Below are 23,301 nucleotides of genomic sequence, written 5' to 3'. Positions count from 1 at the left end.
TAAATAAAGTCCATCTTTGGCTAACTGCCAACAAACTCACCCTTAACATTGAAAAAACTTTCTATATTCTGTTTGGCAATAAATCCTCTAATCAAATAAATCTCAGAATAAACAATACCCAAATTTGTAACAAATTAGATGGCAAATTCCTTGGCGTTCTCATCGACCACAAGCTGAATTTCCAGGGACACATTCTAAATATATAAAAAAAAGTTTCAAAAACTGTTGGCATTCTTTCTAAAATCAGATATTATGTACCCCGCCCTGCCCTGGTGACGCTCTATTACTCCCTCATCTATCCATATCTCAACTATGGTATTTGTGCCCGGGGTTCTACTACCCAAAATCATTTACGTCCTCTAAATACTCAACACAAAGCTGCTATTAAGACAATATCCAACTCTGGCCCCAGACATCACTCGGAACCCCTACTCAAATATCTGAATATGTTAGACATTAAGTCACTGCTCATTCTCTCATGTGTATTATACATATATAAAACGCTGAACTGTAATGCCAATCCTGACCTCAAAAGCTTCATTGAAGGTTGTAGCAGAGCCCATGAGCACCACACCAGAAATAAATAGTTTTGATATTCCAAGAGTACGACTTAATCAAACTAGAAATGCCCTACAAATCAAGGGACCCAGAATGTGGAATGACCTTCCCAATCATGTTAAAGACTGCCTCTCTCAACCAGTTTAAGATAAAAACGAAGCACTACCTAATAAATTCCCTGTAACCTACCTTACCCCTCTATTGTCAATCCATGTCTGTTTTCTTAAACAACACTGTTTGTCGACCTAATTGTATTTGTGCTGCTTTTTCAGCCATGTTCCCCCCCCTTTTTTATCTTTATTTTTATTTGTTCTCAACACATTTTATTCTTTATACTCAATTAGTATTAAGTTTTAGTCATTAATGTTTTTCCTGCCTGAAACGCTTTGCGTAATAGTGGCTTTAGGCATTGTATGTACTAGCTCTATCCATAAATCTATCAATTTATGTAAAATCTCTTGTATGTATGTACCTTACCTGAATAAATATATATATATATATATATATATATATATATATATATATATATATATATATATATATATATATATATATATATATATATATATATATATATATATATATATATTATTAAATATGACCGAAAAAGTAAGATTAATAATTCTAACACGAATTTTCTCAATCTTTCGTACATTACGCTTCACTGTTGGAGGTAAATAAAAAATCACTTCTCCAAAATTCATTTTTATTTCTAGTCTGACGCGACACTTGCGCGTTTCGTAAAACTTATTACATTTTCAAAGACTTCACAAATACACAACTGATTAGAACTTACGTATCTCTGAGTTTATATCTACATTTGAGTGAGGTGGGAAGGGTGATGTGGCATTAACACAAGACAGAACAAGGGGGGGTATTAATAGGGTATTAAAAGTATCAACACAAGACAGAACAGAAACAATGGGTATTGAATAGAAGTGTTTGTAGAAAGCCTATTGGTCCATATTTCTTGATGCTTCTATATTGGAGTGGAGTCTTGAGGTGGGTAGAATATAGTTGTGCAATAATTGGCTGTTGATTGCTGGTGTTGACTTCTTGATGTGTAGTGCCTCGCAAACGTCAAGCCGCCTGCTATCGCTGTATCTATCGATGATTTCTGTGTTGTTTACTAGGATTTCTCTGGCGATGGTTTGGTTATGGGAAGAGATTATATGTTCCTTAATGGAGCCCTGTTGCTTATGCATCGTTAAACGCCTAGAAAGAGATGTTGTTGTCTTGCCTATATACTGGGTTTTTTGGAGCTTACAGTCCCCAAGTGGGCATTTGAAGGCATAGACGACGTTAGTCTCTTTTAAAGCGTTCTGTTTTGTGTCTGGAGAGTTTCTCATGAGTAGGCTGGCCGTTTTTCTGGTTTTATAGTAAATCGTCAGTTGTATCCTCTGATTTTTGTCTGTAGGGATAACGTTTCTATTAACAATATCTTTCAGGACCCTTTCCTCCGTTTTATGAGCTGTGGAAAAGAAGTTCCTGTAAAATAGTCTAATAGGGGGTATAGGTGTTGTGTTAGTTGTCTCTTCAGAGGTTGCATGGATTTTCACTTTCCTTCTTATGATGTCTTCGATGAAACCATTGGAGAAGCCGTTATTGACTAGGACCTGCCTTACCCTACAGAGTTCTTCGTCGACTTGCTTCCATTCTAAGCTGTGGCTGAGAGCACGGTCGACGTATGCGTTAACAACACTCCTCTTGTACCTGTCAGGGCAGTCGCTGTTGGCATTTAGGCACATTCCTATGTTTGTTTCCTAAAATGCCAACAGCGACTGCCCTGACAGGTACAAGAGGAGTGTTGTTAACGCATACGTCGACCGTGCTCTCAGCCACAGCTCAGAATGGAAGCAAGTCGACGAAGAACTCTGTAGGGTAAGGCAGGTCCTAGTCAATAACGGCTTCTCCAATGGTTTCATCGAAGACATCATAAGAAGGAAAGTGAAAAGCCATGCAACCTCTGAAGAGACAACTAACACAACACCTATACCCCCTATTAGACTATTTTACAGGAACTTCTTTTCCACAGCTCATAAAACGGAGGAAAGGGTCCTGAAAGATATTGTTAATAGAAACGTTATCCCTACAGACAAAAATCAGAGGATACAACTGATGATTTACTATAAAACCAGAAAAACGGCCAGCCTACTCATGAGAAACTCTCCAGACACAAAACAGAACGCTTTAAAAGAGACTAACGTCGTCTATGCCTTCAAATGCCCACTTGGGGACTGTAAGCTCCAAAAAACCCAGTATATAGGCAAGACAACAACATCTCTTTCTAGGCGTTTAACGATGCATAAGCAACAGGGCTCCATTAAGGAACATATAATCTCTTCCCATAACCAAACCATCGCCAGAGAAATCCTAGTAAACAACACAGAAATCATCGATAGATACAGCGATAGCAGGCGGCTTGACGTTTGCGAGGCACTACACATCAAGAAGTCAACACCAGCAATCAACAGCCAATTATTGCACAACTATATTCTACCCACCTCAAGACTCCACTCCAATATAGAAGCATCAAGAAATATGGACCAATAGGCTTTCTACAAACACTTCTATTCAATACCCATTGTTTCTGTTCTGTCTTGTGTTGATACTTTTAATACCCTATTAATACCCCCCCTTGTTCTGTCTTGTGTTAATGCCACATCACCCTTCCCACCTCACTCAAATGTAGATATAAACTCAGAGATACGTAAGTTCTAATCAGTTGTGTATTTGTGAAGTCTTTGAAAATGTAATAAGTTTTACGAAACGCGCAAGTGTCGCGTCAGACTAGAAATAAAAATGAATTTTGGAGAAGTGATTTTTTATTTACCTCCAACAGTGAAGCGTAATGTACGAAAGATTGAGAAAATTCGTGTTAGAATTATTAATCTTACTTTTTCGGTCATATTTAATAATATATGTCTACAGGAAAGACTGCTACCAAAATATACTAATATATCTATATATATATATATATATATATATATATATATATATATATATATATATATATATATATATATATATATATATCTTTGGACAACACCCACCAGTGGGACTCGAACCCAGAAAGCACAACTACCTTCCAGTAGCTGGCATAACTAGTATGCTTTAACCCACTACGCCATCAGACCTTACAAAAGAAGTAGATAGTTCGAGATATATATATCTCAAACATCTCTACCTCCCGAAGGCACCAGATGAGTGAGGGGTCAGTCTGCATTTTTCGTCAAGCCACTGTCAATGTGAGAGAACTCGTGTCCAGCTTATAAGCCTATACTTGCATAAACCACAAGTGAAGATAAACAATCTTTGGACAACACCCACCAGTGGGACTCGAACCCAGAAAGCACAACTACCTTCCAGTAGCTGGCATAACTAGTATGCTTTAACCCACTACGCCATCAGACCTTACAAAAGAAGTAGATAGTTCGAGATATATATATCTCAAACATCTCTACCTCCCGAAGGCACCAGATGAGTGAGGGGTCAGTCTGCATTTTTCGTCAAGCCACTGTCAATGTGAGAGAACTCGTGTCCAGCTTATAAGCCTATACTTGCATAAACCACAAGTGAAGATAAACAATCTTTGGACAACACCCACCAGTGGGACTCGAACCCAGAAAGCACAACTACCTTCCAGTAGCTGGCATAACTAGTATGCTTTAACCCACTACGCCATCAGACCTTACAAAAGAAGTAGATAGTTCGAGATATATATATCTCAAACATCTCTACCTCCCGAAGGCACCAGATGAGTGAGGGGTCAGTCTGCATTTTTCGTCAAGCCACTGTCAATGTGAGAGAACTCGTGTCCAGCTTATAAGCCTATACTTGCATAAACCACAAGTGAAGATAAACAATCTTTGGACAACACCCACCAGTGGGACTCGAACCCAGAAAGCACAACTACCTTCCAGTAGCTGGCATAACTAGTATGCTTTAACCCACTACGCCATCAGACCTTACAAAAGAAGTAGATAGTTCGAGATATATATATCTCAAACATCTCTACCTCCCGAAGGCACCAGATGAGTGAGGGGTCAGTCTGCATTTTTCGTCAAGCCACTGTCAATTGACAGTGGCTCACATTGACAGTGGCTTGACGAAAAATGCAGACTGACCCCTCACTCATCTGGTGCCTTCGGGAGGTAGAGATGTTTGAGATATATATATCTCGAACTATCTACTTCTTTTGTAAGGTCTGATGGCGTAGTGGGTTAAAGCATACTAGTTATGCCAGCTACTGGAAGGTAGTTGTGCTTTCTGGGTTCGAGTCCCACTGGTGGGTGTTGTCCAAAGATTGTTTATCTTCACTTGTGGTTTATGCAAGTATAGGCTTATAAGCTGAACACGAGTTCTCTCACATTGACAGTGGCTTGACGAAAAATGCAGACTGACCCCTCACTCATCTGGTGCCTTCGGGAGGTAGAGATGTTTGAGATATATATATCTCGAACTATCTACTTCTTTTGTAAGGTCTGATGGCGTAGTGGGTTAAAGCATACTAGTTATGCCAGCTACTGGAAGGTAGTTGTGCTTTCTGGGTTCGAGTCCCACTGGTGGGTGTTGTCCAAAGATTGTTTATCTTCACTTGTGGTTTATGCAAGTATAGGCTTATAAGCTGGACACGAGTTCTCTCACATTGACAGTGGCTTGACGAAAAATGCAGACTGACCCCTCACTCATCTGGTGCCTTCGGGAGGTAGAGATGTTTGAGATATATATATCTCGAACTATCTACTTCTTTTGTAAGGTCTGATGGCGTAGTGGGTTAAAGCATACTAGTTATGCCAGCTACTGGAAGGTAGTTGTGCTTTCTGGGTTCGAGTCCCACTGGTGGGTGTTGTCCAAAGATTGTTTATCTTCACTTGTGGTTTATGCAAGTATAGGCTTATAAGCTGGACACGAGTTCTCTCACATTGACAGTGGCTTGACGAAAAATGCAGACTGACCCCTCACTCATCTGGTGCCTTCGGGAGGTAGAGATGTTTGAGATATATATATCTCGAACTATCTACTTCTTTTGTAAGGTCTGATGGCGTAGTGGGTTAAAGCATACTAGTTATGCCAGCTACTGGAAGGTAGTTGTGCTTTCTGGGTTCGAGTCCCACTGGTGGGTGTTGTCCAAAGATTGTTTATCTTCACTTGTGGTTTATGCAAGTATAGGCATATATATATATATATATATATATATATATATATATATATATATATATATATATATATATATATATCAGTGACCAGTTACCTGAACAAGCTTCAAGTTATATCTAATGTCACTGATCTCACTGCAGTCCCTGAATCATACTTGACTGTAGTACTTGATCACATTCAGTCTTCTGGGTTGATATGTAATTAGGCTAGAATTTTAGCCTCTCAAGAGTTAACAGGGATATGAAATCACATTAGACTTCTAGCCCCTGCAACTCTAGTACGGGACATTCGTCCTGTACGAACAGACACACAAATGTGTGATTACTAACTACTAACATCAAATTAATCTAATAATTCGAAGGAGGAGTATTGGTGTTCATCTGTTCTAAATAGGACTTCGACCCGTGAGCAGCCCCCGGGGAATTATGTCGGAAAACCCGACACCATTTAATAATATTACATACAAGCAGATAATATTGCTGATGTTGTATACACAAGTTAACCCATAGAAAATGTAGCTTGTAGTGGAATTTTCCGTCAATAGAAAACGGGATATCATTGTCACATAGTACTATAAATTCACCAGCTATTCTGTTGGGAATTATTCTTAAATACATTAGTCTTTGGACTTTTAATATCATAAAAACATCTCATTTGAATTAACTTAATTATCAGTATCAAAATAAAGTAAATGTGACCCTTCTATCAGTTACTGACACCTGGACAAAGTGAGCCAGTAGCGTCAGAGTGGAGATAGGGCAGCCATTGTTTGTTAAGACCAGAGTCGATGGAGCGAGTTCAGCTCCTATAATTTCTCTTGGATGAAGTGTTATGGAGATCAAATCTATTAGTGCTCTACCATCATCAACACGCTGTCAACATAAACAAGGGAAGTGTCTTTCCAAAATCTTATCTAAGTCATTATTGGCCAGTAATGTTATGTTAGATAGGATTATTTCCGGTTAGAACACGAATGATCGACTCAACACAGGTAATTAAGCCTTGGTCCTTATTATATAATATACAGTGTTTTCTCTGATATAGCTGTCATATATTAGGATTCCGGCTTTACAGCTAGTGCCTTTGACAGGAACAAGAAGAGGAAGCAAGAATTAATCTTGGTACATCAGTTACTTGGGGTGTAGGAAGCTAGCCTCTCACGAGGATAATTTGGTGTCTACATCCTAGTTATACCTGGTGGACTAAACCGGCTGTACAATAAGATAAGGCACCTCCAATTTTACTAATATATGTAGTTTGATTGGCTGCATATATATAAATTTGGTATAAACCCCACCTAATGTGTATGGATCGATTTGTGAGATTATTGCAGAAATACAGTCCACTTAACATCATACCAATTGCTATCAAAATATATAAATTAACATAAATATAAATTCTATATAAATTCATATAAATTAAATAAATATTAATTTCACAGGTCGGTTCCCACACACTTCATATTTTTATTTTTTATTCTTAAGATGTGAGTATTAATTTGGAAAAATATAGTAAATTATCGAACAATCTAAAGAGAAAATTGAAGATCAAATCAATATGGATGTGACTGTGGAACATTAATAAGTTCGCGACACTGCGTTGCCTAGATAATAGTCTTTTGGTCATCTAAACGTTTCTCACAACTTTGATGTAATTTATCTGTCCATGTGCTCATGTAACATCATAGCAGTCTTCACCTTGATGTGTTAACAGAACCAGGAAATTGCTTTCTAGCCAATACTATTCCTGGTGCCATCTCTTCGTCTCACCTCTGGGAGAGTAATACTTTTTAATTATTTATATTTTTATTATAATAATAATTATACTAATAATTGTCGGAATTAATAATTATCACTCTTCCTTCCGCTTGGTCATGAAGGCAGCCGGCCTCGGGTGACAGGGGGCTGTGACGATCTCTGGCTGGAATCCGTAGGTGCGGGGCTGGGACGTCCACCTCCTTGGGCTCAGCCGCTCAGGCTCTGCTTCAGGAGGCTGGGGTCGTTCTTGCTCCTGCTGGGGTGGTTCTTCTCCGGCCCCGAACACGGCGGTCTTCAGGTTTGGAGTCACTGTGCATTCTTTTACGAACTTCGAGGTAACCTCCGAAGCTGGAACCCCTAAGGGCAGTTCGATGTTACTTTCAACCTCTTTCTGACAGTTCCTGTGAAAGCGCTGGAACCAATCGTATTGGCATTTGCCTCTCCATTGGAGAGTTTCAGAGCCATGGAGAGGGAGAAAACTGCTGCATGGGTGTCAACTTCTTCCCTATATCAACCTACCTTGAAATTGTGCCTTCGATAGGCAACTACAGACCATCAACTAGAGCGCCCTACATAGTCTCCTGAGACTGATGGACGCCTACTACTACTACTACTACCTCTGTTTAGTGCTTTGCATTTGTCAGTGGTAAAGGAAAGTGACCATCTGTCCGACTACCGCTTGAGCGCATCTAGATCTCCTTGTACTCTCCCTGAAACGTCTTGGTTTGTAAATCTCAGACATGATGCATAATCCGCAAGTGAATACACTTAAGACTTTCTTCCATTAGTTTTATCATTAGTTTTTAAACATAGCACTTATAAACTCCTCAGGGATTATCTGCCTTAACTGAATAAATGCTGGTGCTTTGAGAGAAATCTTTATTTCTTAAGTGTTCCAAGAGACACTTAAGACAGACAAGAAGCTTGCAAGGAAACCCTAGCAAGCTTCTCTGGCGCCTAACTGAGAATGGTCGATAATGAATCTACTGTGTAGTTTAGTGCTCCTGTGTCCTTTCATTCTGGCACGTTGACACTACATTGGCTGTCTTCCATTCCTTTGGCAACTCCCTCTTTTTCACTGATGAGTCGAAGGGTTAATGGGAGGCTCAAGTCCGCAGCTACATCTTTCAGTCTCTGCAAATACCATTTCTTGCTTGCAGTATAATGGTGGGTGAGTATTTATGACTCAAGTGTTGCTTACAGTAAGGTGGTGGGTGAGTGTTCATGATTCTAATGTTGGTTACAGTAAGGCAGTGGATAAGTGATTATGGTCCGAATGTAATAGTAAAGTTGGATACAATGTGTTTTACAACTTCATCTGAGTCGTTAAACTTCATTGAAAAACTGATTTAATTTGTAACTTTCTATTGAAGTACACATCAAATCAGCACTTGCATGCTCATGTGAATGTCTGAGTGACTGTTTGTGTTGGTGTGTGTGTGTGTCCTTATTATGCCTGGACCATACATATATCGACATCTTTTACGTTACTTACACTTATTCAAACACATTCCAAAGTTCATCAACAGTAACCAGTCAACAAATATTATTCATATACAGTTTACTTATCTATTAATTTGGTAACTCACTAACCCTCACAAAACAAGCAACACACAAGATTTCATTTTGCTTATTAGATTCTTGGTGTTTATGCAAGATAAGATCTGTGTTTATGGAAGAGTAATCAGAAGCTGTCGTAGCCCAGCTGTGGGAGCGTCCTCCGCGGCCTCGTAGCCCAGCTGTGGGAGCGTCCTCCGCGGCCTCGTAGCCCAGCTGTGGGAGCGTCCTCCGCGGCCTCGTAGCCCAGCTGTGGGAGCGTCCTCCGCGGCCTCGTAGCCCAGCTGTGGGAGCGTCCTCCGCGGCCTCGTAGCCCAGCTGTGGGAGCGTCCTCCGCGGCCTCGTAGTCCAGCTGTGGGAGCGTCCTCCGCGGCCTCGATCGTAGCCCAGCTGTGGGAGCGTCCTCCGCGGCCTCGTAGCCCAGCTGTGGGAGCGTCCTCCGCGGCCTCGTAGCCCAGCTGTGGGAGCGTCCTCCGCGGCCTCGTAGTCCAGCTGTGGGAGCGTCCTCCGCGGCCTCGTAGCCCAGCTGTGGGAGCGTCCTCCGCGGCCTCGTAGCCCAGCTGTGGGAGCGTCCTCCGCGGCCTCGTAGCCCAGCTGTGGGAGCGTCCTCCGCGGCCTCGTAGCCCAGCTGTGGGAGCGTCCTCCGCGGCCTCGTAGTCCAGCTGTGGGAGCGTCCTCCGCGGCCTCGTAGTCCAGCTGTGGGAGCGTCCTCCGCGGCCTCGTAGTCCAGCTGTGGGAGCGTCTTCCGCGGCCTCGTAGCCCAGCTGTGGGAGCGTCCTCCGCGGCCTCGTAGCCCAACTGTGGGAGTGTCCTCCGCGGCCTCGTAGCCCAGCTGTGGGAGCGTTCTCCGCGGCCTCGTAGTCCAGCTGTGGGAGCGTCCTCCGCGGCCTCGTAGCCCAGCTGTGGGAGCATCCTCCACGGCCTTGTAGCCCAGCTGTGGGAGCGTCCTCCGCGGCCTCGTAGCCTAGCTGTGGGAGCGTCCTCCACGGCATCGTAGCCCAGCTGTGGGAGCGGCCTCGTAGCCCAGCTGTGGGAGCGTCCTCCGCGGCCTCGTAGCCCAGCTGTGGGAGCGTCCTCCGCGGCCTCGCAGTCCAGCTGTGGGAGCGTCCTCCGCGGCCTCATAGCCCAGCTGTGGGAGCGTCCTCCGCGGCCTCACAATCCAGCTGTGGGAGCGTCCTCCGCGGCCTCGTAGCCCAGCTGTGGGAGAGTCCTCACAGTCCAGCTGTGGGAGCGTCCTCCGCGGCCTCGTAGCCCAGCTGTGGGAGCGTCCTCCGCGGCCTCGTAGCCCAGCTTTGGGAGCGTCCTCCGCGGCCTCGTAGCCCAGCTGTGGGAGCGTCCTCCGCGGTCTCGTAGTCCAGCTGTGGGAGCGTCCTCCACGGCCTCGTAGCCCAGCTGTGGGAGCGTCCTCCGCGGCCTCGTAGCACAGCTGTGGGAGCGTTCTCCGCGGCCTCGTAGTCCAGCTGTGGGAGCGTCCTCCGCGGCCTCGTAGCCCAGCTGTGGGAGCGTCCTCCGCGGCCTTGTAGCCCAGCTGTGGGAGCGTCCTCCGCGGCCTCGTAGCCCAGCTGTGGGAGCGTCCTCCACGGCCTCGTAGCCCAGCTGTGGGAGCGGCCTCGTAGCCCAGCTGTGGGAGCGTCCTCCGCGGCCTCGTAGCCCAGCTGTGGGAGCGTCCTCCGCGGCCTCGTAGCCCAGCTGTGGGAGCGTCCTCCGCGGCCTCGTAGCCCAGCTGTGGGAGCGTCCTCCGCGGCCTCGCAGTCCAGCTGTGGGAGCGTCCTCCGCGGCCTCGTAGCCCAGCTGTGGGAGCGTCCTCACAGTCCAGCTGTGGGAGCGTCCTCCGCGGCCTCGTAGCCCAGCTGTGGGAGGGTCCTCCGCGGCCTCGTAGCCCAGCTGTGGGAGCGTCCTCCGCGGCCTCGTAGCCCAGCTGTGGGAGCGTCCTCCGCGGCCTCGTAGCCCAGCTGTGGGAGCGTCCTCCGCGGCCTCGTAGCCCAGCTGTGGGAGCGTCCTCCACGGCCTCGTAGCCCAGCTGTGGGAGCGTCCTCCGCGGCCTCGTAGCTCAGCTGTGGGAGCGTCCTCCGCGGCCTTGTAGCCCAGCTGTGGGAGCGTCCTCCGCGGCCTCGTAACCCAGCTGTGGGAGCGTCCTCTACGGCCTCGTAGCCCAGCTGTGGGAGCGGCCTCGTAGCCCAGCTGTGGGAGCGTCCTCCGCGGCCTCGTAGCCCAGCTGTGGGAGCGTCCTCCGCGGCCTCGTAGCCCAGCTATGGGAGCGTCCTCCGCGGCCTCGTAGCCCAGCTGTGGGAGCGTCCTCCGCGGCCTCGTAGCCCAGCTGTGGGAGCGTCCTGCGCGGCCTCGTAGTCCAGCTGTGGGAGCGTCCTCCGCGGCCTCGTAGTCCAGCTGTGGGAGCGTCCTCCGCGGCCTCGTAGCCCAGCTGTGGGAGCGTCCTCCGCGGCCTCGTAGCCCAGCTGTGGGAGCGGCCTCCGCGGCCTCGTAGTCCAGCTGTGGGAGCGTCCTCCGCGGCCTCGTAGTCCAGCTGTGGGAGCGTCCTCCGCGGCCTCGTAGCCCAGCTGTGGGAGCGTCCTCCGCGGCCTCGTAGTCCAGCTGTGGGAGCGTCCTCCGCGGCCTCGTAGTCCAGCTGTGGAAGCGTCCTCCGCGGCCTCACAGTCCAGAGTTCCACCCAAACATCTTGATGCTTCTTTTACTTTTCACTTAATATAGTTTTTTTTAATTTATTCTTAAGATGTTAGTATCAATTTGGAAAGAATACAGTAAATTATAGAACAATCTGAAATTGAAATTTAATTATATTCCTAAGAAATAAATATTAATTTGGAAAAAATATAGTAAATTATTATACAATCTAGAGAGAAAATTGGAGTTCAGATGGATATGGATGTGACTGTGGAACATCAGTAAGTCCGGGACACTGCGTTGCCTAGATAATAGTCTTTTGGTCACCTAAACGTTTCTCACAACTTTGATGTAAATTATCTGTCCATGTGCGCGGGTACCATCCTAGCAGTCTTCACCTTGTTGTGTTAACAGAATCAAGAAATAGCTTTCTTGCCTATACTATTCCTGGTGCCTTCTCTCCGTCTCACCTATGTTTAAATCCCTGCAACTGTCTGTGTTAATGGAACGTGACCACTGCTTGAGCGCATCTAGATCTCCTTGTACTCTCCCTCAAAAGTCTTCATTCGTAAATCAACAATTAAGAATAATTTGCAAACAAGGATACTTAAGACTTTCTTCTGCTAGTATGATGGCATAAAAAAAGCTGAATGACCCCAAATGATCTCGCGGGGGTACACTACTTGCGTTTTTTAATACTTGCAACTGTTTGCCGCTGATTTCTCTGCTTTCAGCATTACCCTCTGTTTTCAACCAATGATATGTTCTCTCCTCCACACCAGCACTTCTTTAGTTTATTTATTTATTTATTTATTTTTTTATTTATTTATATATATACAAGAAGGTACATTGGGTTTGTGAGAATACATTGGATAGTACAGTATTTACATTCTTGTAAAGCCACTAGTACGCACAGCGTTTCGGGCAGGTCCTTAATCTAGCAGATAATATTAAGTAGGTAATTTCAGTCAGAATTGATAAATGATAAAGATACATTACAAGAGAAAAATGAGATGAGAGAGATAAGTAAGTATATTAAAGCACATTGTTATATTAAAGCTCTGATTGATTACATTGACAGCTTGATTAGTAATTTAAACAAGATTAATAGACACCATACAGCAGATTGACAGCACATATAAGACAGCAATGATCACAATGGTAAAGATGTTCAGAATCTTCTGTATATTTAGTTATGTCTTCTGTAATATTTAGTTATGAAATCCTGGACTTCAATTTGGGAATGGGTGACCTACTAAACGGAACTGCGTTACACGTTTGTTGATTTTCAATGAAAATAACGGCAGCTAACCCTTCTTCTCATAGTTTTTAATTTTTATGCAAACATAACACTTATAAATTCATAGGGCATTATCTGCCTTAAATGAATCCATGCTGAATCTTTGAGATAAAAAATTGCTTAAGTGTTCTAAGAGACGTTTCCTTCCAAGCTTCTCTAGCGCCTAACTGAGAATGGTCGATAATGAAGCTACTGTGTAGTTTAGTGGCTCCTGTGTCTTTTCTTTCTGGCACATTGGCACTACATTGGCTGTCTTCCATTCCTTTGGCAACTCCCTCTTTTTCACTGATGAGTCAAAGAGTTAATGGGAGGCTCAAGTCCGCAGCTACATCTTTCAGTCTCCACAAATACCATCTGTTGTTTACAGTATGTTGGTGGGTGAGTGTTTATTCATGCCCGAAACGCTTTGCGTAATAGTGGCTTTAGGCATTGTATGTACTAGCTATACCTATAAGTTAAACAATCCTTGTAAATATTTATTGTATGTATGTACCTTACCTAAATAAAATTGTATTGTATTGTATTTATGATTCTTATGTTGGTTACAGTAACGTAGTGGGTGAGTGTTTATGACTCACATGTTACTTACAGTAACGTGGTGGGTGAGTGTTTATGACTCACATGTTACTTACAGTAACGTGGTGGGTGAGTGTTTATGACTCACATGTTACTTACAGTAACGTGGTGGGTGAGTGTTTATGACTCACATGTTACTTACAGTAACGTGGTGGGTGAGTGTTTATGACTCACATGTTACTTACAGTAACGTGGTGGGTGAGTGTTTATGACTCACATGTTACTTACAGTAACGTAGTGGGTGAGTGTTTATGACTCACATGTTACTTACAGTAACGTGGTGGGTGAGTGTTTATGACTCACATGTTACTTACAGTAACATGGTGGGTGAGTGTTTATGACTCACATGTTACTTACAGTAACGTGGTGGGTGAGTGTTTATGACTCACATGTTACTTACAGTAACGTGGTGGGTGAGTGTTTATGACTCACATGTTACTTACAGTAACGTGGTGGGTGAGTGTTTATGACTCACATGTTACTTACAGTAACGTGGTGGGTGAGTGTTTATGACTCACATGTTACTTACAGTAACGTGGTGGGTGAGTGTTTATGACTCACATGTTACTTACAGTAACGTGGTGGGTGAGTGTTTATGACTCACATGTTACTTACAGTAACGTGGTGGGTGAGTGTTTATGACTCACATGTTACAGTAACGTGGTGGGTGAGTGTTTATGACTCACATGTTACTTACAGTAACATGGTGGGTGAGTGTTTATGACTCACATGTTACTTACAGTAACGTGGTGGGTGAGTGTTTATGACTCACATGTTACTTACAGTAACATGGTGGGTGAGTGTTTATGACTCACATGTTACTTACAGTAACATGGTGGGTGAGTGTTTATGACTCACATGTTACTTACAGTAACGTGGTGGGTGAGTGTTTATGACTCACATGTTACTTACAGTAACGTGGTGGGTGAGTGTTTATGACTCACATGTTACTTACAGTAACGTGGTGGGTGAGTGTTTATGACTCACATGTTACTTACAGTAACATGGTGGGTGAGTGTTTATGACTCACATGTTACTTACAGTAACGTGGTGGGTGAGTGTTTATGACTCACATGTTACTTACAGTAACATGGTGGGTGAGTGTTTATGACTCACATGTTACTTACAGTAACATGGTGGGTGAGTGTTTATGACTCACAGGTTACTTACAGTAACGTGGTGGGTGAGTGTTTATGACTCACGTGTTACTTACAGTAACGTGGTGGGTGAGTGTTTATGACTCACATGTTACTTACAGTAACGTAGTGGGTGAGTGTTTATGACTCACGTGTTACTTACAGTAACGTGGTGGGTGAGTGTTTATGACTCACATGTTACTTACAGTAACGTGGTGGGTGAGTGTTTATGACTCACATGTTACTTACAGTAACGTGGTGGGTGAGTGTTTATGACTCACATGTTACTTACAGTAACGTGGTGGGTGAGTGTTTATGACTCACATGTTGCTTACAGTAACGTGGTGGGTGAGTGTTTATGACTCACGTGTTACTTACAGTAACGTGGTGGGTGAGTGTTTATGACTCACATGTTACTTACAGTAACGTGGTGGGTGAGTGTTTATGACTCACATGTTGCTTACAGTAACGTGGTGGGTGAGTGTTTATGACTCACGTGTTACTTACAGTAACGTGGTGGGTGAGTGTTTATGACTCACATGTTGCTTACAGTAACGTGGTGGGTGAGTGTTTATGACTCACGTGTTACTTACAGTAACGTGGTGGGTGAGTGTTTATGACTCACATGTTACTTACAGTAACGTGGTGGGTGAGTGTTTATGACTCACATGTTGCTTACAGTAACGTGGTGGGTGAGTGTTTATGACTCACGTGTTACTTACAGTAACGTGGTGGGTGAGTGTTTATGACTCACATGTTGCTTACAGTAACGTGGTGGGTGAGTGTTTATGACTCACATGTTACTTACAGTAACGTGGTGGGTGAGTGTTTATGACTCACATGTTACTTACAGTAACGTGGTGGGTGAGTGTTTATGACTCACATGTTACTTACAGTAACGTGGTGGATTTATCTCATAAATTAATAATTTGTGCACAGGCTGTTTATTGCCACGATGATGATGTTCACCTAAATGTGTTCACCTTTATGTGCTCAATTGGAGGTGCTGACTTAGATGTTCTCACTCACATAATCAGTCTTTCATCTTGTTTTAAGCTCAAGTATTACTGACACTTTAAGTTGATTTTGTACTGTTCATGTTTGTTTTATTAACGATTGCATGGTAGGAATCCCAATTGATAATTAGATAAAAAAAGAAGATTCTTCTGTATATTTGGCGTTTAGATCAGATTATGATTTTTCTTTTAGTTGGTCACAAGTATTTAAACCCCAGAAAAAACAGATCGATGGAACATGGCGTTAGTGTTTACACAAGACTATCCTCATACTTTGGTGGTACTTACAGTAACGATGTGAGCATTAGTACATATACCGACGTAAAACGCAATTAAAAAGTTGAAATCGGTACTGTTGAAATTGGACAAACCGGAAATAGATTTTCTATTTATGTTGCAAAGACAAATGAAACTAACCTAATCTTACCTTCCTAGGCGTAATACACGATATCTGCATAAGGCCTAATATAGTACATATGTGTGCTATACTAGGACTAGGAATATATATATATTTTTTTGCCTCATTTTTTCAAACAATATAAAGTGAATAATACAAAACTCTACCATTTGATTGCTTAGCATGTAAATCAATGTACTATGGTATACATGGTTACAAAACTACTGTGTAAACAGGGGGACGGGTTGTACAAACTTACAAGTTTTATATTCTTGCACTAAACTTTGTCAATGATTTTCTTGAAGTTATCTCTCTACAGTGAAGACTTTAGTGAATATGTTCTCAGTGGCGGACAAATTACGTATTTTCACTAAATTATGTAATAATATAATAATAGATAAGGTTATTATGATAATATTATAGTACTAGTTAAGATAATTATGGTAAAATTAAAGTTATAGTTAAGGTAATTATTTTCAATTCCTCTCAATATGCTACGGCTTTGAACATATTTTTTGTTATATTTCTTTACTGATGCTAGAGAGGAAAGAATCCTGAATGACAACCTTGCTGTAAATGACAGTCCATCTATAGAGAAGGAAAAATACACAGACATAACACGAAGGCATATGTGAGTGTTGCAGTGTAAAGGAATACCGTGTTATGAGTGTTACATCACAGGAATGAAGTGTTATGAGTGTTACATCACAGGAATGAAGTGTTGTGAGTGTTACATCACAGGAATGAAGTGTTGTGAGTGTTACATCACAGGAATGAAGTGTTGTGAGTGTTACATCACAGGAATGAGGTGTTGTGAGTGTTACATCAAAGGAATGAAGTGTTGTGAGTGTTACATCACAGGAATGAGGTGTTGTGAGTGTTACATCACAGGAATGAAGTGTTGTGAGTGTTACATCACAGGAATGAAGTGTTGTGAGTGTTACAACACAGGAATGAAGTGTTGTGAGTGTTACATCACAGGAATGAAGTGTTGTGAGTGTTGCAACACAGGAATGAAGTGTTGTGAGTATTACATCACAGGAATGAAGTGTTGTGAGTGTTACAACACAGAAAAACATGTCGAAACCATTACTCACAACAGGGTAATTATGTGTTGCAATATGTTATTCCTGACCAGTGCAACTCGCATAACACGCTATTTATGTGTTGCAACGTTGCAACACCGACTGCATGGTATTACCGTGTTGCAGGACTCACATCACATTATTTATGTGTTGTAACTGTCACACTTTATCATGTGTTTCAAACTAAAAACACTTTATTTCTGCAATTGAACAATCACAATAGGTTATTTATGTGTTGCAGCACTCACAGTATGTCATTTCTTAGTTGCAACACTCACAACATGTTATTTCTGTTTCGTAATACTGTACTAACAATAAATAATGTATTACATAAAAGTTACTAGAATTGGTAAATAAAAAGTGATTCAATGTTTAAAATATGATTAAAAAGATGAAAAATAGTAACGAATTAAAACTAAAGTATTTTGTGGCCAATATATGGAAAAAAGGAAGCCTTGGGTGTTGAGGTGGAACTGGTGACCGCGTGAACACCGGGTCCAACTGGTGACCGCGTGAACACCGGGTCCAACTGGTGACCGCGTGAACACCGGGTCCAACTGGTGACCGCGTGAACACCGGGTCCAACTGGTGACCGCGTGAACACCGGGTCCGACCTCCCAGTCAGGCCACGACTCTTCCTGCTTAATGAAGAACTCAACAGTCATACATTCATCCACTTCATCATACATCATCAACTGACAACTGAGGCGTGTGAAGGAGAAAGTCGGGAAGGAAAATTAATCTTTATGAGAAGAGGAGGTAAGGAGATGATGAGGTGAAAGCGCCAGGCCAGTATGAATATATAACACTTGGAAGGGACATTAGGATGGGCTGGGATGTGAGGACGGAGTGAAGGAACGGTGCTCAACCACTTGCACCATCGGGGATCGAACGCCGACCCTGCAAGAAGGTGAAGTATGGAGTGGAAAAACGGTGCCCAATCACTTTGACCTTCGGGGATCGAACAGAAAACATACTTTATAGACATCATAGATCTCAATAAAGTTAAACAAAGCGAAGAATTCCAAGTTTTTTTTCTCACATTTATTAAGGTAAATAAATATTCAACCAGGAGATATTCTACTTAGTATTTATTTAATCAACAAATAATATGTTTACATTGGTTGTTTATGGACATACAAGTAATTATGGTAATATTATAGTAATAGTTCAGGTAATTATGGTAATATTATAGTAATAGTTCAGGTAATTATGGTAATATTATAGTAATAGTTCAGGTAATTATGGTAATATTATAGTAATAGTTCAGGTAATTATGGTAATATTATAGTAATAGTTCAGGTAATTATGGTAATATTATAGTAATAGTTCAGGCAATTATGGTAATATTATAGTAATAGTTCAGGTAATTATGGTAATATTATAGTAATAGTTCAGGTAATTATGGTAATATTATAGTATTCGTGAAGGTAATTATCCTATTGCTGTCAATATCTTACGAGAGTTAAAATGTTTTTGATTACATAACTTTATTGACCCAAGAGAGGAAAGAATCGTGAATAAAAACCTGACTGAAGTTAAAACTTGTCATATTCATATCCAAAATACACAGATTTAAAACGAATGCACATAGACATGTTGTTTGTGTTGCAACGCTCAGGAACGGCATGTTTTGGGTGTTGCAACACAAGAATAAGGTGTTGTGAGTGTTGCAAATTTGAATAAGGTGTTGTGAGTCTTGCAACACTGAAATGAGAAGTTATAAGTGTTGGAACACAGAACGAAGTGTTGCAAAACAGAACTTGTTGTGAGTGTTGCAACAAAAAATTACATATCCAGGGTTACAACACCTAAATAACATACTGTGACGATTGCAACATGTTATCACTGTGTTACAACGTTTCAAAACACACAAAACATTCTGCATGAGTTGAAACACAAAAATTTATTTGTGTTGCAACACAACACGTTATTTTAATGTTTGAACAGTCAAAACATGTATATAAGTATTGTAACATTCACATCACATTATTTATGTTGTATCACAAGCAACGTGTTATTGACTTGCAACACAAATCACAACACGTCATTCCTGTGTCGCAACACTCACATCACGGTATTACAGTTTTGTAAATTTGCAACTATCACCGTGCAAATTCTGTGTTTCAACACTCACTTTAGGACCGTGATGCAACACTCACGTTAGGACCGTGATGCAACACTCACGTTAGGACCTTGATGCAACACTCACGTTAGGACCGTGATGCAACACTCACGTTAGGACCGTGTTGCAACACTCACGTTAGGACCGTGTTGCAACACTCACGTTAGGACCGTGTTGCAACACTCATGTTAGGACCGTGATGCAACACTCACGTTAGGACCGTGATGCAACACTCACGTTAGGACCGTGTTGCAACACTCATGTTAGGACCGTGATGCAACACTCACGTTAGGACCGTGATGCAACACTCACGTTAGGACCGTGATGCAACACTCACGTTAGGACCGTGATGCAACACTCACGTTAGGACCGTGATGCAACACTCACGTTAGGACCGTGATGCAACACTCACGTTAGGACCGTGTTGCAACACTCACAACTCAACATTCCCATCAAGTGTTTAACGTTGTATTCTTGCCAGATATTAATGTTTTTTTGCTAATATGTTAATTTTATATAAGTTAGTGATTGAATAAATCAATAAAAATGAAAGGAAATATAACTAGTGATAAACAGATGAATAACAATTAAATGAATTAATAAAACGTGACTGAATAAACAAATTACATTAGATTGAACAGCTAACAAAGGTGATTAACTAGAGCAATATAGGTGATTAAATATCTTAAAACGGGTGATTGCTCTGGTAAATGATGCTTTAAAAATAGATAAAATTATATAAATAGATATATTAAAGTTGCTATAATTTACAAATTAAACGTGATTGAGTATTTAAAATGTAATTAAATAGATGAAAATTGCGATTGAATTATTAAACATTAACTATTATTGATTAACTAAATGAAAAAAGGAAGATGCAAAGAGTGAGTTCAAACTGGGGACAAAAAAAAACATACGCGATTAAACAATTATTAAAGGTGTTTATACAGATAAATATATATGAATAAAAATCAAGAAGAGGGTGATTGGATTAATTAAAAATGATGACCGAACAAATAAAGATAATGTAATAAAAAGATATGATATAAAACTTCGTTAAATTGATAAATAAAACGTGATAGAACATATAAAATTTGATTAAATAGATGAAAAATAGTTTTTGATTAAAACTAAAGTATTTAGTAACCAATATATGGAAAAAAAAACAAGCTATAGTTATTGCAGAGTTGGAACTGGTGACCGCGTGAACACCGGGTCCAACTGGTGACCGCGTGAACACCGGGTCCAACTGGTGACCGCGTGAACACCGGGTCCAACTGGTGACCGCGTGAACACCGGGTCCAACTGGTGACCGCGTGAACACCGGGTCCAACTGGTGACCGCGTGAACACCGGGTCCAACTGGTGACCGCGTGAACACCGGGTCCAACTGGTGACCGCGTGAACACCGGGTCCAACTGGTGACCGCGTGAACACCGGGTCCAACTGGTGACCGCGTGAACACCGGGTCCAACTGGTGACCGCGTGAACACCGGGTCCAACTGGTGACCGCGTGAACACCGGGTCCAACTGGTGACCGCGTGAACACCGGGTCCAACTGGTGACCGCGTGAACACCGGGTCCAACTGGTGACCGCGTGAACACCGGGCCCAACTGGTGACCGCGTGAACACCGGGTCCAACTGGTGACCGCGTGAACACCGGGTCCAACTGGTGACAGCGTGAACACCGGGTCCAACTGGTGACAGCGTGAACACCGGGTCCAACTGGTGACCGCGTGAACACCGGGTCCAACTGGTGACCGCGTGAACACCGGGTCCAACTGGTGACCGCGTGAACACCGGGTCCAACTGGTGACCGCGTGAACACCGGGTCCAACTGGTGACCGCGTGAACACCGGGTCCAACTGGTGACCGCGTGAACACCGGGTCCAACTGGTGACCGCGTGAACACCGGGTCCAACTGGTGACCGCGTGAACACCGGGTCCAACTGGTGGCCGCGTGAACACCGGGTCCAACTGGTGACCGCGTGAACACCGGGTCCAACTGGTGACCGCGTGAACACCGGGTCCAACTGGTGACCGCGTGAACACCGGGTCCAACTGGTGACCGCGTGAACACCGGGTCCGACCTCCCAGTCTGGCCACGACTCTTCCTGCTTAATGAAGAACTCAACAGTCATACATTCATCCACTTCATCATACATCATCAACTGACAACTGAGGCGTGAGAAGACAAAATCAGGAAGGAAAAGTCTCTGAGGAAGCGAGGTAAGGTAAGGTAATTATGAGGTGAAAGTACTAGGCCAGTATGATTATCCAGCACTTGGAAGGGATATTAAGATCATCTTGGATATATAAGGACGAAGTGAAGGAATGGAAAGCTAACACTTGGACCATCGGGGATCGAACGTGGACCTTGCAAGAAGCGAGAGGACGGAGTAGAGTAACGGTGCCCATGAAGCACTGGGACCATCGGGGATCGAACACAGACGTATTTTATAAGCAGCACAGATCTAATAAATGTCAGCAAACTGAAGTGTACACAGTTGTTCTCACCAGTTCTTTAAGGTTTATCAGTTAGTTATATAAAATAAATAAATAAATATGTTTATTCAGGTAAGGTACATACATACATACAAGTGATGTTACATTAATGGATCGATATATAGATAGAGCTAGTACATACAATGCCTAAAGCCACTATTACGCAATGCGTTTCGGGCAAGAAAAACATTAATATCTAGAACTTAATACTAATTGAGCATAAAGAATAAAAAGTGTTGAAAACAAATACAAATAAAGATAAAAAAAGGGGGAACATGACTGAAAAAGCAGCACAAATACAATAGGTTGACAAACAGTGTTGATTAAAACAAAAACAAAAAAAATTAAAATAAAATAACAGACATGGGTTGACAATAGAGGAGTGAGGTAGGTTACAGGGAATTTATTAGGTAGTGTTTAGTTTTTATCTTAAACTGGTTGAGAGAGGTACAGTCTTTAACATGGTTGGGAAGGTCATTCCACATTCTGGGTCCCTTGATTTGTAGAGCATTTCTAGTTTGATTAAGTCGTACTCTAGGAATATCAAAACTATTTATTTCTGGTGTGGTGCTCATGGGTTCTGTTACAACCTTCAATGAAGCTTTTGAGGTCAGGATTGGCATTACAGTTCAGCGTTTTATATATGTATAATACACAAGAGAGAATGTGCAGTGACTTAATATCTAACATATTCAGAGATTTGAGTAAGGGTACCGAGTGATGTCTGGGGCCAGAGTTGGATATTGTCCTAATAGCAGCTTTGTGTTGGGTAATAAGAGGACGTAAATGATTTTGGGTAGTAGAACCCCAAGCACAAATACCATAGTTGAGGTATGGATAGATGAGGGAGTAATAGAGAGTAACCAGGGCAGGGCGGGGTACATAATATCTGATCTTAGAAAGAATGCCAACATTTTTGAAACTTTTTTTGATATATTTAGAATGTGACCCTGGAAATTCAGCTTGTGGTCGATGAGAACGCCAAGGAATTTGCCATCTAATTTGTTACAAATTTGGGTATTGTTTATTTTGAGATTTATCTGATTAGAGGATTTATTGCCAAACAGAATATAAAACGTTTTGTCAATGTTAAGGGTGAGTTTGTTGGCAGTTAGCCAAAGATGGACTTTCTCTAGCTCAGTATTTACTGTGGCATTTAGAGCAAGGGGGTCAGGACTGGAGTAAATGAAGGTTGTGTCGTCAGCAAATAGAATTGGTTTGAGGTGTTGGGAGGCATTTGGAAGGTCATTAATGTAGATGAGAAAGAGGAGAGGGCCAAGTATGCTGCCCTGAGGAACACCAATGTTGATGGGTAGGGTGGGAGAAATTGTATTATTCACAGAAACATACTGGAGCCTGTCAGTAAGATAAGATTTGAGGTATTGCAGGGGGTGTCCTCTGACTCCATAATGATGTAATTTAAGAAGAAGGTTTTGATGGTTGACAGTGTCAAAAGCCTTACGCAGGTCCACAAATAACCCAACAGGAAACTCCTTTTTATCAAGAGCTG

The 23,301-nt window shown here is 42.4% G+C and overlaps 1 protein-coding gene across 1 annotated transcript in view; it reads right to left on the bottom strand.

Annotated features, from left to right (window-relative positions):
- Positions 1-7,569: 7,569 nt before the first annotated feature.
- The window catches only part of LOC123749382 (E3 ubiquitin-protein ligase TRIM32-like), a 125,713-nt gene continuing 109,981 nt past the window's right edge, over positions 7,570-23,301 (bottom strand). Inside the window, exon 7 of the mRNA XM_069337631.1 lies at positions 7,570-7,887. Within this exon, the coding sequence (XP_069193732.1) occupies positions 7,570-7,887 (318 nt within the window). The remainder of the gene's footprint in view (positions 7,888-23,301) is intronic.

Source organism: Procambarus clarkii, chromosome 38 (genome assembly GCF_040958095.1).
Source record: "Procambarus clarkii isolate CNS0578487 chromosome 38, FALCON_Pclarkii_2.0, whole genome shotgun sequence".
In the NCBI taxonomy this organism is placed as follows: Eukaryota; Metazoa; Arthropoda; class Malacostraca; order Decapoda; family Cambaridae; genus Procambarus; species Procambarus clarkii.
This window is presented reverse-complemented; position numbering and strand designations above follow the sequence as displayed.